The sequence below is a fragment of the Myotis daubentonii genome, chromosome 16 (assembly GCF_963259705.1).
Source record: "Myotis daubentonii chromosome 16, mMyoDau2.1, whole genome shotgun sequence".
Lineage (NCBI taxonomy): Eukaryota > Metazoa > Chordata > Mammalia > Chiroptera > Vespertilionidae > Myotis > Myotis daubentonii.
The window spans coordinates 28,318,182-28,337,000 of NC_081855.1; the positions used below are offsets into that span (position 1 = coordinate 28,318,182).

Genomic DNA, 18,819 nt, shown 5'->3' on the forward strand with positions numbered 1-18,819 from the left:
GATATCTGATCCCATGAGAAAACGGGCCTGGTATATCAAATAAAAGCACTGCAAAGCACTTTATGATTATTATCTTTGATTATTATGATCTTTTTTACTTTTTATCTTTATTGTTGAAATATTACATGTGTCTCCCTTCCTCCCCCCATTGAGCACTTTATGGTTATTATTTGATCTCAGTTTTGTATAAAATATGTATGCAATCATAAAAGAAAAATGGTTACATACATTTTTTAAACAACTTCCATGTGGCAGTATACCTTAAACAGTCTCAAAAGATCATTGACATATTGGAAAAAATATTGAAAACACCAATGACAAAAGGGTGAATTTTTTTAATTTATAAAGATCTCATACAAACCAATAAAAAAGCCAACCCAAAGGAAATGTATTTTTAAAAGTTTACCTAAAAAGAATTACAGATGACTGATAAAAATATAAATTTTTCAAAATAGATTCTAGGGAAGTTAGTTGAAAAATTAATCATATTCCTGTTGATATCCATTTTAAATCTGTTCTGACTTGATTGATATATGACAAAGAAACCTCAATTTTTCAATATTGTGTTATAAAACATTTCTTGGGGAAGAAATAGATTAGGTAGTAGGATATTTTAGATTTACAAGTACAAGGTTATGTTTCTGGTAAAATTGTCAGTAATAAAAATAGTTATAACTATGGGTACAGATATAAAACCTAAACTTTGCTGAGCAAATCTGGCATTTTATCTTATCTATATTTTTCTGTAAATAGTAGCATTTCTTTCTGTATCACCACAACATTATTCTACCATGACCTACTTATTACTCTGATCACATGTATCACCTATTAGTATGAGAAATCATGTATCCAAACAGCACAGTTGTGGTTTTTCTTTTTGTAATTGAGCTATGACCAGTGATGGTCTTCATAGTTAATCATATTATGTTCTACTTGTGCTGTGTAAACTTGAACTATAGAATAGGTATCTGACCTTACTTATTTTGCCATTCCTCCATTAATTACAACCTAAGACAAGAAAATGAAGCATATTTGATGTTTACCCTAAGAAATACAAGGGCCTTTTCCCGGATTATTCCCTTCCCCCAAGATTCAGGGCACATCTTCACTCGTAACTGGTGGCATGTTGGGGTTCAGGGATTTGTTGAGGAGCACTGGTCTAAGCCCCCTGCCCACTACCAGAGCCAGGCTGCAGGCAGGAGCTGTGTGGTTACTCACATTCCTCTGTAGAAGCAGGGTTCCCAGGTCTGAAAAAGGATCATTTCTCAAAGCCAAGCATTTGCCAGCAAAACATATTAATGTGTGACTTAAAGAAACTTACATCAAATGTATTCCCTTCTTTCCCTATGGTGAATTATTAGTAAGAGAAACATATACCAGCACAATACAAATAATACATCAAGGCCCTAGCCAGTTTGGCTCAGTGGATAGAGCGTTGGCCTGTAGACGGAAGGGTCCCGGGTTCTGTTCTGGTCAAGAGTATGTACCTTGGTTGCAGGCTCCTCCCCAGCCTGGACCCTGGTTGGGGCATGTGCAGGAGGCAACCAATTGATGTGTTTCTCTCACATCGATATTTCTCTCTGTCTTTCCCTCTCTCTTCCACTTTCTTTGAAAAATCAATGGAAAAATATCCTTATGTGAGGATTAAAAGAAAAAAAATGTTTTTAAAACACCTATTTATAATGTATGTCAGGTATCTAGCACAAATCCTGGCACACAATGGTGAAATAGTGTTTTCCCTCCCTTCCCTTAAGGGTAATAACAGTAATCAGAAGTCAGAGATAGGGGTTGTCAGTTTCTTGTGCCCTTTGGATCAAAAAGAACCTTTGAAATAACACTTTTAAATTTTTGCTCAGTGTCAGTAGCTGTTCTGATAGAATATTCGAGTGGGTGCTCTAATAAATCACCCAGTGTACATCTTCGTTTGCTTCACAGGTAAAAAACCTGAAGCCTGCCTAGGTTGACCTGATTCTCCACCCCCACTGCCCCCACCCCCGTAGCCCTCGGGGAATGCGGGCCTCTCCCTCCAGGGGAGGACTCTGCACTCCAGCCCCACAGTGCCAGCCAGGGAGCTGTCCGCTAAGCGGTGCTGGACTGCTCGCAACACGTGGCTTGTGGTGGAGGAATTCAAGCTTCCTTGCACGGAGGTTTGTGTCGATGGGGCGTTTGACCATACCTTACTTTTTAAGGCATTAATTGTAATTGTTACCCAGCTATCTCATGGACATTTTGGGTTTTCCTAGGACATCATAGGTATTTCCTGTTTTCCTTCGGATTCCCCAGAGAAACCACCCAGACAAGAAGGAATTTGGGAAATTCTTGTAGAATAAGCAAACACTCCAGAGAATGCTTATGCCAAAGTGGCATATTTGGGGATGGCATATCTTGACCCCTTTCAAAATGAATGAGTAGTCTGTGTACAAAGGAGTCTACAGTCAAATATGTTTTTAAAATTCTGTTAAACAAAATTTATTTACATGGAACTTCTCCAAACTTTTCATATGCTAATGTGAATCTCCAAAAAGGAATCCCAGTAAGCATCTTTCCCAAACTCATAAGAATGGAACCCCTTTTTCAGGGAGCATTTCAAAGGCCCTGTGTCCCAGAATTCATCTGGAACTCCTCAGAAATGAATGTTAGGATGCACCTTTGGCGGGTGCTTTCAAATAACAGTTGTTATCTGAGTTTTTTGAGTGACCAAAGGAAACATTCGAATTAAGATCATTTGTAAGCACCTGCAGCAGAGGTGTGCTGGGTATTTTTTTAAGGAGTGCTGCATGCTGTAGATCAGTGGTTCTCAACCTGTGGGTCGCGACCCCTTTGGGGGTCGAACGACCCTTTCACAGGGGTCGCCTAAGACCATCGGAAAACACATATTGAATATATAATTACATATTGTTTTTGTGATTAATCACTGTGCTTTGATTATGTTCAGTTTGTAACAACGAAAATACATCCTTCATGTCAGATATTTACATTACGATTCATAACAGTAGCAAAATTACAGTTATGAAGTAGCAACAAAAAAAATTTTATGGTTGGAGGTCACCACAACATGAGGAACTGTATTAAAGGGTCGCGGCATTAGGAAGGTTGAGAACCACTGCTTTAGATGCTAGGCATAAAGGAAGAAAAGTCAGCACATTGGTGACACAAGGTAAAAGCCCGGCTGTCCCTGGCCAGTTGGTGAGCCACTTCGACATTAGATGGAGGTGGGTCTGGGGCTGACAAGGCGGTACACACCTTCAGACAAATTTTAAACGTCCCCAGACACCTCATTGTATCTGCTCAAATGCCCAGGCACTTGACCAGAACCCTGTAGTTCTGGGTCAAGAAGCAACTTTGAGAAAGCCTTAACCTGAGAAATTTTGACGATGAATTATCCGTTGGGTACCTCCTTTTTCAAGAAAACAAACCAAACTATAAAGAAAGCAGCCTCTTCAGTACAGCTCCACCGAGGGTTAGCTTTTGAGCAAGGCTTGCTCCCGAAGGGCCCGTCAGATTGACCTGACCTGTTGACTGGAGTAATTTTAGTTTCATTTGTCTTCAAAACAGTTATAATTTGGGTGTTGTTAGGGTTCATGTTAAGCTGGGCTTCTGACTGTAATTTACCAAGAGGTTCAATTGCTTCTTGAAGTTACAGTTACCAAGGGGTTGTCAGATATGGCATCGTCGTAGTAAAGAAGTCATTAATGGGCAACAGTTGTATGCACTAAAGAATTGCTAGGCTAATGGATCTGGACAAGGCCACATAGAAAATGTATGAGTCCTACATGAAGGCTCACAGGTTGGCTAACTGGGCAAGTGAGCCTACCAGATCCAGATTCAGGGGTGGGTGTTTCTAAATTACATTCCGAGAGGCGCACACATACACACACACACACACACACACAGTTAAGTTCACCAGCAGGGCTTATAAGGATCAAGCTCACATGCACTTCGCTTTTTGTTGTTGTTATAGGGGGTGCATGTTTTTTTGTCTCTGTCTTTATTTTAATGGTTTTAATTTGTTGATTGACTAAAGATTTGGTCATTTCATTACTTCTTAATTTTCCCCTAGATCATCTCAAAATGCTATTTCTATCTATAAAACTAAGGGATAGCATGTCAAGATCTATGCTAAGAACCTACCAATTATACCCACTGGATTTTATTTTCTTCTCAGTACATATTAAATGAGGGGTGAGGGGGAAACATGGAGAACTAGGAAAAAAGGAGAGCTGGCCTGTGTTTATTTCTGAGACTAAACTGAAGATATGTAATTGACCTACTTCTTCATAGAGTGTAAACTAGAATCCTTCATTTCTTGCAAAGTACATCTCGTACTTTAATGACTGCCAGATGTGGCTTTACCGTGCCTGACCACGGAGGAAGTGTGCACTAGGGGAAAGCAGGGCAGGGTTAAGGCGTCAGGATGAAACCTCTGGTTAAACATGACAGATGGTATTTACAGCCACTCTCTCTCTCAGAAACCCTCACTGAGCAGGAAGGGGTGAGAACTGGAGAAACCCACGAGGACGGATGGAACCATGGGGAAACAGCAGCAGACAAGAGGCATCTGCCTGGTTTTGGAAGTAAATGGATGTGTGGTTAGTTACTCTCCCAAGCAGGTGGAGAAGCTGAAATCTAACTGCCTGCAGAGAAGGCAGACGAGAGAGCCAATTCACCTGGCCACAGGGCTCTGGAAAGACTCGGGAGTGGGAGGGACCCGATTGGGGTGAGTAGTAGAGCTCCAGGAGCAGGTTGACGATAAAGCTACAGGTTCATGCCCTGGCCTGCTGGCTCAGTTGGTTAAAAAATTGTCCCATACACCAAAAGGTTGCAGGTTTGATTCCTGGTCAGGGCACATAACTAAGTTGTGGGTTCAATTGGGTCAGAGTGTGTACAGAAGGTGACTGATCAATGTTTCTCTCTCACATTGTTGGCTCTCTCTCTCTCTCTCTGTCTCTCTCTGTCTCTCTCTGTCTCTCTCTCTCTCTCTCTTTCTCTCTCTCTCACACACACACAAACACCCAATAAAAAAGGCATATCCTTGGGTGAGGATTTAAAAAAAATAAAACTGCAGGTTCACAAAATTCCTTCCCCCAAATTTCCTGAAATTAACAAAAGTGGAAAAATAACAAATCATGTCATCAACCCTGAAACCAAAAAGAGATCTCAACTTTATACCATAAACTTTGAGAAGTGTCATCAAAAAATAAAAACTTGGACCAATTGAAAGAAGGTGCTAAAAAAAAAAAAAAATCAATATGTTTGCCAAAGAAAAGACTGGAACATGGAGAAGTACAGGAGGGAATTCTGAGAAGCTTTGCTGCTTTTCAGGGCTCTGGCTTTTAGTATAAAGATATACCAGAGGGAAGGCTTAGAACAACCCACACCTTCACTGGGGACCCTTCCTTCCATCAAGAAGACATCTTCCCTTAGGCAAGAAAAGTGAAGGGAGTTTACCATCTTTCCTGCCTCTGATGCATCAATACATGGGCAAGGAATAGGGGACGCATCTGCTAGGAATAATTATTACAGCCACAAGAAAAAGCTCCACAAGACATAGCAAAAAGAATGTTAGGAGCCTACGGTACCCCCAGGCAGGGGAGCAGACCTCTGATGCTCTCCTTTTATTTGTATCAGGGAAGGAACTCAATGACCCCTGAGCCCCAGCTCTCTATTCACTCTGCTTGAGCAGCTGAAAGATGGGATGAGGCATATAAATCATGGACATCCCGTCCATGTGATCCATGGAAGAATAAAATCAGATCCAATCGGAAACTATTTCAAGTGGATGGAATGCTGAGAAGGAAAGATTTCAGGTCATGTTGACATATGACTAATGCAAACAAATTCTGCATATACCAAAGGAGACAAAAATTCAGATACTCATAACAACCAATGTATATAGGGTTCCAGCTCCCCACCAGGCACTATTTGGTGTGCATTGTCTCCTTTAGTCCTCATAATAGCACTACAAGGTAAGCATCGTTATCATCCCCATGTTTACAGATAAGAAAACTAGGTTAGGAGCTTGCCCAAGTTAAACCAGCTGGTAAGAGGGGGGTCAGGACTTGAACACAGGCAGTCTGAGTCCAGGGGCTGTTCTCATCTGCTCTGCTCTTCTCCGTCACGAAACACACAACATTGTAGGCACCTGCTTTGTACTCTCAGATTAAAGAGAATAGAAATTCACTGGCCATGCACCCTTTCTTGAAAGCTTCTGGAGGGAGGAAAACCAAGAAAAAGAAACACTTGCGCTCAGGAATCAGGAATCCAACAGGAAGAGAACAGTGGCCTGAAGAGGAATGTGAAAGAGAAAGGTTCGATTGATGGGCTTGACAACTGGAAAAATTATTGTTGACTATTTGATGGGTCTATTAGAGCATTTGGCATTAACCGTAGGTGTCCTATATAATGAAAGGGTAATATACAAATTGATCCTAATGACAGAATGACCAGTCACTATGATGCACACTGGCCACCAGGGGGCAGACGCTCAACGCAGGAGCTACCTCCCTGGTGGTCAGTGCACTCCCACAGGGCGAGCTCCGCTCAACCACAAGCCGGGCTGACAGCTGTGAGTGCAGCAGGGGTGACGGGAGCCTCTCCCACCTCCTCGGCAGCGCTAAGGATGTCTGACTGTGGCTTAGGTCCGCTCCCCAGGGGACATCCCCCGAGGGCTCCCAGGCTGCTAGAGGCACAGGCCAGGCTGAGAGACCCCCCTTTCCCAAGTGCATGAAAATTCGTGCACCGGGCCTCTAGTGTAGTAAATAAAGCAGACTTTTAAAATAAGACAGCTGTTAACAAGTTAAAACAACTTTCTCTGACATAGTAATGAGAGGGAAGTCTTATTATATAGTGGTGAATCAAATTAATATGGAATATGAATATGGTATTTAAATTGTACTATATAACAATAATATAAACACTGTTGACTTTAAATTTTTAAATGTAAATATTATGGGGATGATAAAGGAGAGGTTCGAGTGATGGCGAGAGCTACATCACCAACTTCTGTAATTTGGGTATGTCTGAAAGGATCAACCAAGAAATAATAGTGTGCGTGATATTAGTAAATACCAGAAGAAGCGGTTAAAGTTGTTTGTGTGGAATGGGACTTCGAAGTGGGGTTAGGTGGGCAAGGGGAAGAGCTATTGTCTTTTCTCTGTAACATTTCTGTACTATTTGATTTTTTCAACTAGACTAAACCAAGAATACAGATGACATTTTAAAGATTGTAAAAAAAAAAAAAAAACACAAAACACCTATGCCTTAAAAAGCACTTACTTATAAAATGTTTTTCCCAAATTGCTAAAGCATCTAACCAAAAACATTTTAATAAGAAGCTCTATAAAACACTTCTTGGAAATTAAATATTTTTTTATATATAGATGTAGCTCCAGGGAGTCTTACTTTCCTTCCTCTTAAAAGAAAGGCAACAAACAGTATGAAACTTTAAAAATGTGTTTTCTTTAAGAAATTGAATCACAGACGTCCGCCCTGTAATTGTACTCTTTTGGTTTTTCAAGATACTAAAGAAGGAACCTTTATTTTAGTGCCTGGGTGGAGGCGTAACAAAGCCATTTGTAGGATGGATTCAGCTACAGAGCAGGGGGCCCTTTTGACTAAAAAGGGTTTCTGTACCCAGGCCACAGAGTGAGTTTCCATTGCCCCATTGTCTGTATATTCTGTTTATATGTGAACCCGAGGTTCCTACCACAGATTGCTCCTCGTCATGTTTTCCTTCCACATCATGGTTTTCCTGGACCTGTTGGTTCCTCTTTGGGGTCCCCTGATGACCTCCTCGCATGGAGCAAGCAAACAGATCTATTGTGCAGCAGGCTGAAAAGGGAGAACATTGCAAACACATGGTGCCAATTTAGGAGTCTGCACCAAGGGACCCAAGATGACTGAATAAAAGAGGCATGGCATGAGTTTTTCTGAGAGAAACTGGTGGGCACAGTTGGGGATTTAAGAAGAAATAAAAGAAACCCAAAGGAACCTGGGGAACCCATACGGTGGGCTTTGAACTAGAGGTTGCAAATCTTGGTCTTAAGAGGCCAGAAACAGGCAGGGAGATAACACCCTCGGCCTGAGAATTGGGATGGTCACTTAAGAAGCAGCAGTAAATAACTGGAACATGATGGTGGTGTACACAGGAGTTTATTGTCAAAGAAAGCCGTTAGAGTCGTTTGAGCTGTTGCAGACTGGTAGCAGAAAGGAGAAGAAGGGTTTGTACTGGAAATATTGTGGAAGCAAGACTTGGGGTGGTGGTGGAGAGCACAGATAGGGAAAGAGCCATTGATGAAGATTACACCAGCTTTCTCTTTGCTTGAGAGATTGAGAAGTATGAGAACCTAAAAAATGTATAAGTATCTCTGCCTGGCTGGTGCCGCTCAGTGGTGAAACATCGACACATGAACCAGGAGGTCATGGTTCAATTCCCAATCAGGGCACATTCTTGGATTGCGGGCTCGATCCTCACTAGGGGGTGTGCAGGAGGCAGCTGATCAGTGACTCTCTCTCATCGTTGTTTCTATCCCTGTCTTCCTCTCCCTTCCTCTCTCTGAAATCAATAAAAACATATAAATATATATATTTCCGACTTCCCCATGCTTGAATAAAGCTGGCATTGAGCCCTGGCGGGGTAACTCAGTTGGTTAGAGCATCGTCCCTATATGCCAAGGTTGCAGGTTTGGTCTCCAGTCAGGGCACATACAAGAATCAACCAATGAATGCAGAAATAAGTGGGAGAACTAATCGGTGTGTGTGTGTGTGTGTGTGTGTGTGTGTGTGTGTGTGTGTGTGTCTATATATACATCTCTCTCTCCCTCCCTTTCTCCCCCTTCTTCTCTCTGTCTAAAAATTAAAAAAATTAAAAAGCTGGCATTGAGACATATATTATCTGATTTCTGAGCACTGAAAAGATTTTAACGACGATTCATATGGTATTGGTCATCTGTTTTATGTTTTTTGTTTTCTAAATATGTTTTTATTGATTTTGGAGAAGAAGGGAGAGGGAGAGAGAAACATCACTGATGAGAGATACTGGTCATCTGTTTTGCCCTTCCTGCAGGAACACATCTAAATCCTAGGGGGTTTACACAGCACCTGGAGAGGGGCTGCGTATAAGTCAGTTTGTAAATGCAGTGTGGCATTGCCCTAGTGGCCAGTGTACATAATCTGTATAAAGCCAGGCTTCATAAGAGAACTACAGATGTTGATGGCTTTTGGTTTTCTGACTCATCTTGTTCCCTTTCAACATTCTTAAAACGTTTATCCAAAGTTATTTGTAGTTTGGCGTTCTTCTTTTCATGCCCATTAAGGTAAAACAGGACTCTGCTTCAAACTCAGCAGGCACTCCAGTGTAGACAGTGCTGGGGTAGACAGCTGGACCAGAATGACGGGTCCGACTCCCCACCGCCACCTGTTGGTGGCTGGCAGAATTGACATGCTTTGTCTCTGGCTGATTTGAGTGGCACATGCAAGTTCTCCCATTGAGTTTATAAGCAGAGGAGCTTCTATGATTTCAAAGTGACCTACTACTCAGGCAGCCAGCAACACTTCTTTTTCTTTCCTCTGTCGTGAAGGTGTGGCGGGGCACGCTGGCCCGCATGCGGTACAAGAGGACCAAGGCAGCCCTGACCATCATCAGATACTACCGGCGCTACAAGGTGAAGTCCTACATCCACGAGGTGGCCCGGCGCTTCCAGGGCGTCAAGACCATGAGAGACCACGGGAAGCACGTGAAGTGGCCAACCCCTCCCAAAGTTCTTCGCCGCTTCGAGGAGGCCCTACAGGCCATTTTTAATAGGTGAGAACTTGTTCGTAAGTGCTGCCTCCGTTTATGGCAGCACACTTAATGTGTCATATAAAAATCACAGGTCTTCGACCAGGAGACTGGCTCAGCTATTTGCTGTTCGAATATGTCTCCAATTTTGTTGACTTCGATTTCACAAGGCATCTGTTCCCCTCTCAAAATAGCAGAACTGTCCATTGATTTTTTTTCCCACCCCTGTAGACATATAGACAGCAGCATGCTGCCACCCCTGGATCAAGCCATATTGAAGATGTTATTGGCATGCAGACTCTACTTTCTTCTCGTAGCAAAAAATAGCTATTAAAATCACTCAAACTAGGATTTCTGTCCATCCTTTCTGCACAGTGGTTGTCTGTCCTGCTAACCTTAAATTCACGAGGAGTTTATAATACATGCCACTGCCCAAGTCCCACCTCCAGAAATACCTGTCTAATGGAGCCAGGGAGTGGGGGCCCAAACAGAGGTCCTTTTTAAAGTTTCCCAGGAGATTTTAAATTACAAGGGAGGAAACAACTGTTTTAGAGCACGAAGTATTTTTTAAATAAACAAGCACCTAGGTAAAATTTGATACCTTTCCATCCAGTCTTCATTTTTTTAAACTGCCCTGAATCTGAGTGTTTAGTTATTTATAACTCCTTGCTCATGATTGTTGAGCTTATTTGTTGCCAGTGTGCACCAGATACATTTAGCTTTGTCTTAGCTGCAGCTGTCTAGTCCCAAAAGCTAAGCTAATGGTCCTCAAACGTGGTCATTTGGTGGCATAATGGTCCACATGGAACACTGAAGTCATTGAGCTATTGGGTGTAAATTGGTGGCAGATGTCAGAAGATAAAAAAGTGCATGGGAAGAAAATTTTATATTACATATCTCATTTGCTTTACAAGCAAAAGAATGACTGCTCATAAAAAGAAAAAAATCAAACACTGCAGATTTATTGAAAGCAGAAGTACCTAAACTCTCAGGTGTAATGCTATCAATGTTAGTTGTAGTCTTGGCAGCCTTTTTAATGCATGGCATGGATAAGTGTTTCTTCATGAATTGTATTCTCTGCAACCTGCATTTTTTTACATAATCTAAAACGTAATTAAGTGATACATGAATACATGCTCATTTTTTTAAAGTGAAATAACATAAAAATATATAGGATATAAAGTTGCAATCCTCCACACCTCCTCTTGTCTCTCCCCATTTTATTTCTTTCCCCTGAAATAAGCATTCATTAACAATTAGTTTATATCCTTCTAAATCTTTGTCTTTGCACTTACAAACACACATGCGTAAGAGACAGCATGATGTAATGGTTAGGAACACAAACCCTGGAGCCTGGGTTCATATTCTAGCTCTGCCACTGAACAGCTGTGTAACCTTGGGCAAATTCATTAACCTCTCTGTGCCTCAGCTTCCTTATCTGTAAAAGGACGGTAACAATAGTACCTGCTCATAGGGTTGTTGAAAGAATTAGGAGTATATAAAGCATTTGCTCATACTATGAGTGCATATGCATCTAGAGTCACATATAATTTGGAATTTTTCCCCTCTTTTACACAAGCGAGATTATAAGTATGGTTATATGACTTGACTTGGAAATAAGTCTTAAAGACCTGTGCATGACAACAAATAAAGATCTGAGTAATATTTTTAATGGATGCAAAGAGTTATTGGTTTCGATTATGTTGCTCTGTGGCCTGTACAGTCTTCCTTAGATTTTTGAGGTTTTATGTATGGCCTGGAATTGATTAGTTTTTGTAAAATTTAGTGGCAATATACACTCAGCACCTGCTGTGCCACAGGCACTGACCTAGGTTCCAGGTATATGGGGACAAACAGCCAAGATGCAAACAACGGTCCCAGGCATCTTAGGGCTTGCAGTCAATGAGCATTTTGAAAAGACTGCGCCTGCTCAGTTTATTGACTTGCGCGCGCTCGCGCTCTCTCTCTCTCTCTCTCTCTCTCTCTCTCTCTCTCTCTCTCTCTCTCTCTCTCTCTCTCAATAAATCTTGCTCGTTGTATTAATCTAGTCCAAAGGAAAACTTTTTCTGTAAAGAGCCAGATTGTGTATATTTTGGAGGCATTTTACTGTTTTTAGGGTAGCATGCAAGCAGTGTGGGTTCATTCTACTTAATGGCAGCTTCTTGTGTTTGAGAATGAATGGTCTTGTGTTTCTGCAGTCGAATACATTGTGTTTATTTACTCGTAGATGGCGAGCATCTCAGCTCATCAAGACCATCCCTGCTTCAGACCTGCCCCAGGTCAGGGCAAAGGTTGCGGCCATGGAGATGCTGAAGGGTCAAAGGGCTGACCTTGGGCTCCAAAGAGCCTGGGAGGGCAACTATCTTGCTTCGGTAAGTGCAGGAGAACTTAAGTGGGTTCACTCCTGCTCCCTTAACAAACAAACAAAAGGAGAAGAATTTTTCTCCAAGAATTTATAGAAAAACTGACACCTTCAGAAACTAGATCCTATGAGCAACGCTAAACTAAAAGTTTTATTGCTTCCAAGTGTACAACAGGTGACGTTTTCTCCATGTTAAAAAGAGTGTCCTGTCTCCTATCTGTGTGTTTCAGGTACACGCTATACCATGGCTTTGACCATTTAAACCTTCCCTTGCATAACTCAGCAACTATTTTTAACTATCACCTTTATATCAGTTATTCCCAAAGCTCTGTTGCATCCCCTCTCAGATCCCTTATTTTAAATTTTTATAGGACTTTTGTCGTTAAAACAGCCCTTTAGTAGCTTACCACCTGGGATGGGGAGGTAAGAAGTAAGCGTGTGCAACGTCATGAGCTTAGTAATAAAGCCGGGCCCTAAAAGCTCACTTTTTCATCTGAAATGCTAAGCATCATCATTCGATCACACTTCCTGTCTCTTTCAGAAGCCGGATACACCTCAGACCTCAGGCACTTTTGTCCCCGTCGCCAATGAACTGAAACGGAAGGACAAGTACATGAACGTCCTCTTCTCCTGTCACGTCCGTAAGGTAAGGTGATGCTGAGACAGACCTCCTCCGAAGGAAGAGGCTGCTTCCCATGCAGCGCCCTGAGACACGCCTTCAGTGAAACATAGCGACAGGCACACCGCTGGCTCTGTCCTCAGGAGGCTTTGCCTGTCAGAGGGAGGCATGGATGGAAGGGCGGGGGAGACCGCAGTGTCCGAGTCAGGCTATCGGCTTCATAAGGGAAGTGGATATTTTTAGCAACCATTCTTCTTAAAACAGGAGAGGGGGAACCTCCTAGAGGTCAAGGATTTGTATTTTACTGAATTCCTATCTTTCAAACACATACTAGTCTGCCTGTATTTAATGGTCATTGAGTACTTTTTTATACATGTTTATTGCTGGGTTTTTAAAAAAATTTTTATTGATTTAAGAGAGGCAGGGAGAGGAAAGAGATAGAAACTTCAGTGATGACAGAATCATTGATCAGCTGCCTCCTGCACACCCCCCACTGGGGATTGAGCCCACAACGCAGGCTTGTGCCTTGACCAGGAATCGGACCCGTGACCTCCTTGTTCATAGCTCAGTGCTCAACCACTGAGCCATGCCAGGGAGAGGGAGGAAGAACGTAGTTTGGAAAAGTGAGAAGGACATAGTGAGATTCGGAAGGGAGAGGGAAAGGTTATGTGCTAGGGATATATTTGCTCACCTGGAGCAGGATGTGTGTGGACTGTTATTTACCTGGAGATGAGAGCAGCTGGGCGAGTGGAACAGGTGGAAGTTGGAATGTGGAAGGCAAGGGACATAGTTGGTTTTTTAAAAACATTTGTTTAGAAAAAGAGAGAGAGGAAATTGAAATAACTATAAAAGAGCATTTGGTAAAATTATGCAAATAAAATTGTGCAAATAAATTTTAAAATGTTAATTAAGTGGGTGGACTTAAGAAAAACATTGCCTAGATTAACCCCAAGAGAGATGTTGATATAAATACTTGCAGGAGGAATTAAGAAAATATCAAAGAGTTACCTCACAACAAAGGTTCAGGTTTAGGTGATTTTAGAGGTCTTTTGTTTCACATTTTCAAAAAATACATAATTACAGTGTTATTCAGATCAAAATAATGAAATATTTTTCTATATAAATGTGGGAAACTTTAAAATGTTAATAACAACTAGCGTTTGCAAGAGTTTAGAGAAACACTGTTGGTAGGTCATAAAACAAGCCTCAGTAAATTTAAAAGGATTGAAATCGTACAAAGTATATTCTCTGACAATAATGGAGTAAAATTTGGAAACAAGAAGAGAAAGCAATTTAGGGCATGCACAGATAGGTGGAAATTGAGTGACACACTCCTGAGCAACCAGTGGTCAAAAAAGAAATCACAGGAAAATCAAAACATTTGGAAAAGAAGATACAACATAGCAAAACTTATGGGAGGCAGTGAAAGCCGTTTTAGAGGGAAATGTAATGCCTATAATAGAAGAGATGAAAGTTCTCATATCCATAGCCTAATCTTCTACCTCTTAAGACACTGCTAAAAAAATAAAAATAAAAATAAATTAAAAAAAAATTTAAAAAAAGCTCACCCAAAGCAAGCAGGAAAATAAAATAGTAAAGATTAGAGCAGAAATCAATAAAATAGAGAATATAAAAATAATAGGAGATAAAACAACAAAATCAAAAGTTTTGGTTTTGATAAATCTTTAGTCGGACTGACCAAATACTATAATAGAAGAAGGAGATTGAACTATTCATGAAGTTTAAAAAAAAATAACTGCTAGCGTTCAGACATTCAATTCAATGTAATATAAACTTTTAACAAAATAGGAAGCAGTCTCTTTTGAACTTAGAATGAAATAAATATCACCAAGGAAAGTTTGCTGGTATCTCAGAGTGGCTACCAAAGTCCCAAGTCAAATTCTGAGCTGAATTCAGAAACCCTAGTTTATAAGTGTACCTAGGATTGATCAGCCAATCAGGAAATGACTTTTGCTAACCAGATTTCATTGACCCGCACAAAAAAAGTATAAGCCCTAATGCCAGTAAATTTAACCAAGGAATGTACCATTCCAGCCATTTCCGCAAGTCCTCATTTCTACGATATAGGATACTTCCTCTCTAGAATCATGGTAACTATGAAGTCACATTAGTAATCAGGACAAGTGATCAAAGACCACTGGGTGGTGTTGACAGTCATCCTCTACTCTGGAAAAGCCTGGTGCCTCTGATACTTTCTCTCCAGGGGTGACAATGGGATGTCTAACGGCATGTCTCTCCCTGGCTCCTCCTGGATAAAAACTGAAAAATTCTTAGCCATGCTCCTGTATTTTTTTTAACGTATTTTTATTGATTTCAGAGCGGAAGGGAGAGAGAGAGAGAAATATCAATGATGAGAGAGAATCATTGATCAGCTGCCTCCTGCACACGCCACACTGGGGATCAAGTCCGCAACCTGGGTAAATGCCCTGACCAGAATCAAACCGTGATCTCCTGGTTCATAGGTCGACGCTCAACCACTGAGCCATGCTCCTGTATTTCTAAGTTCAATGCAGAATAATATTTCTTCATACTATAGATTAGATTATGTCCTCTTTAGAATCTTTTTAATCCCAAAGACGTACCAAGATGAACTAGACTTGATTTCAGTAAAGCCCTCTTCTTTATGCCTTGACTTTTTTATGAAGCAGCCACTTCGTATTAACTACCATCATAAACTGTCCTTTAAGGTGGGAGACTTCTGCAGATAGCTGCTCTCACTCTCATAGTAGGTCTGACTCTCCAGGGAATCTTTCTCTCTGGCCCCCTGTGGTGCTGACTAAACCTGTAAACAGATCCTTAGAAGTGTTTAGGCAAAAGCAAGATGACAGGGATTTTTTTCTTTAGTTGAGGATTTTAGTTTGGGTAAAAGAAGAAATAAGATGAGATCTTATCTAATATTGAGTCTGCAATCCAGTTTTTCTATTACTTTATGGATTTATGTGGAAGAAAATTAGTGTTCCTATGCCATAATTATTTTAATTTAGTTTGAATTTACAGATTTACATATGTATAGAATAAGTTTTTCTTGCCCAGCTGGTGTAACTCAGTGGATTAGTGTGAGCCCATGAACCAGGAGGTCAAGGTTCCATTTCTGGTCAGGGTACAAGCCTGGGTTGTGGGCTCAATCCCCAATAGGAGGCGTACAGGAGGCAGCCGACCATGTTTCTCTCTCATTGATGTTTCTATCTCTCTATCCTTCTCCCTTCCTCTCTCTAAAATCAATAAAAATATTTTTTAAGTTTTTCTTTTCATTTTGATTTAGCTGAGTTATGTATGCCACTAAAAGCTATCACTGAGTTGCATGACATCCCTCCCACTCGATCCATGTTTTAAGGACAATTTGAGTTGCTAAGACAGAAGGTAAAGATTTATGACCTGTTCACTTTAGGAATTACATTTTTACATTAAAAAAATGTAATATTTCTAAACATTGTCAGTAAAATTGCTGCTTTGAGGTTTTTGTTTGTCAGTTTCCAGATTAACTCACAGACAGCATAGAAAGGACAATACTCTCCACTTGACCACTGTGGCCTATTGTTTGTGACTCTTGCATACCTCATGAAATTATGCAAAAGCATTTTTTCATACATTTTGCAACATGCTCATATTTTTCAATACAAATTCGCAAAAGATGTGGAACACTACTTTGGCTTATTATTTAGATTTTGTCTTTGATATTCTCTCGTCTCCATATTCTAAGATGGCTACAAATGATGAGTGTTCTCCAACATGGGTTTCTGCTGAACCTGAGTGTGTTTTTAGAAAGGGCCCCAAATTTAATGTTGAACATGCTCTCTGTGTGCAGCATTCTCAGAGCCTTGAATGGACTCGTGAGTTATGAGCATCCCAGGGAAGGCTGTGGTTTGCATTGTTCCTCAATCCAGCTTGACTTGGAGCCCTTTCTTGCAGAAAGCATCACACGAGGCCAGTGTTGTGCAAAACAATCTAGAAAAGGCTGATGTCCCCGCTATGTGGTCTCTCGTTTCAAGTCTCTGTTGCCGTGTGCAGTGAATAAGCACCACAAAGAGTAGTTACTATTTCACCACATAAACTCTATTTTACTATTTTTAAAAATATGTTTTTATTGATTTCAGAGAGGAAGGGAGAGGGGGAGAGAAATAGAAACATCAGTGATGAGAGGATCACTCATCAGCTGGCTCCTACACGCCCCACACTGGGGATCGAGCCTGACTGGGAATCAAACCGTGACCTCTGGGTTCATAGGTCAGTGCATAACCACTGAGACACACCGGCTGGGCTCTATTTTACTCTTTATTGCTCTTCATTTTTGTCAAGACTGAAAAATACACTTTGGTTATAAGGATATGTTTAGAGAATTGACTGATAACTAAAGCTATGAGGCGAAAGGGAGAAGACTGAATAAAATTCAAACTGAACCTTGAATTTTGTTTGCTATCTTTTACCTATGGCAGTATAGCTTCTGTGTCCCATCCACCTGTCGTAATTTACTCAGGTGTGTATCCTACCAATGCTGTCGATGTTTTCAAATGAATCTCTTAACTTCTTTGTTGCATCCTAAAAATAAGATCTTATAAGCAGGGATGTAGGGTTATATATCACAACTGTGCCTTCTATTCTACTTAGTGGAGAGTTTTTAGTGGTCTTTTTTGTTGTTTTGTTTTGCTTTGCTTTTCCTTCTAATCACTGAGAAACATGACCTTGTAGTTCCTCAGAATTTTTTTTTGAAATTAAAAAAATTCTTTTTAATTTATTGATATTAGAGCGAGAGAGAAAGGTGGAGAGAGATTTGTTGTTCCACTTATTTATGCATTCACTGCTTGATTCTTGTATGTGCCCTGACTGGGGATCGAACCTGCAACCTTAGTGTATCCAGACAACACTCTGACCAACTGAGCTACCCAGCCAGGGTGTTCCTCAGAAATTTTTAGTGCTCAATACCTTGATTTAAATATTACCCAAATCTAAAATTAAAACCTGCTGGTCAGCAAGTAGCTAACTGCATATTTATACAGTGTCCCTTCATTAGACTGTTAGAAAAAGATGTGCCTACAAATGTGAGCATTTCTGACTCGCTAGTAAAGTAGCACTCTACAGAATCACACACACGTACATTTCCTCCCAACGCCATTATCTAATTTTATTTTCTTTATACATTGTATGAAATTATTTTCACTTACAACCTTCTTATCTGTCTCATCTCCATCTGCTGTACTAGTCTCAGATTTGTACCATAACCAAGGGCTTTCTGTCATTCCTTTGTATATCATCAGCAACTTATAAAGTACTTGAAAATGCACACTGTAAATTTGGGGGAAGAAAAAAATTTATCAAATCACTTAATTCAAGTAAATATTTACCAGTATAATTTTTTAAAGTTAATAGGAGTTGTATACTGGATTAACAAAGGTAGAAAAATTAATTCAGTTCCAATCTCACAACAAAATTGTGTGTCTAAAGATTTTTTAAGGGTAGCTGTTATCGCCAAAACCGGTTTGGCTCAGTGGATAGAGCATCGGCCTGTGGACTGAAAGGTCCCAGGTTCGATTCCGGTCAAGGGCATGTACCTGGGTTGCGGGCATTTCCCCAGTAGGGGATGTGCAGGAGGCAGCTGATCGATGTTTCTCTCTCATCGATGTTTCTGGCTCTCTATCTCTCTCCCTTCCTCTCTGTAAAAAATCAATAAAATATATTTAAAAAAAAAAAAAAAGGGTAGCTGTTATCAAGTCATACGCACGGCAAACACAGGCACAGATCCGTTTCTGTAGGCACCTCTCGCTCAGGACAGTCTGTCTGGCTGCCAGCACTCCGTGTACATGGCCTTGTAGTGATGGCCGGCCATGAAACTTAAGACTGATGGCATTTGTGGAATATAATGAACAACATAAACTGATGAACAAAAATAGATCCAGAGACATAGAAGCATCGACCAGACTGTCAAACCTCAGAGGAAAGGCAGGGGAGGGTGGGAGGAGGGGGAGGATAAGAGATCAACCAAAGGACTTGTATATGTGCCTATAAGCATAACCAATGGACACAGACAGTAGGGGGGCGAGAGCA

At 40.8% G+C, this 18,819-nt stretch overlaps 1 protein-coding gene across 1 annotated transcript in view; it reads left to right on the top strand.

Moving 5' to 3' along the window:
* Window positions 1–18,819, top strand: part of MYO1D (myosin ID) — a 271,271-nt gene that overhangs the window by 148,332 nt on the left and 104,120 nt on the right. Inside the window, exons 17-19 of the mRNA XM_059669519.1 lie at window positions 9,579–9,802; window positions 12,006–12,150; window positions 12,682–12,786. Coding sequence (XP_059525502.1) covers window positions 9,579–9,802; window positions 12,006–12,150; window positions 12,682–12,786 — 474 coding nt within the window. The remainder of the gene's footprint in view (window positions 1–9,578; window positions 9,803–12,005; window positions 12,151–12,681; window positions 12,787–18,819) is intronic.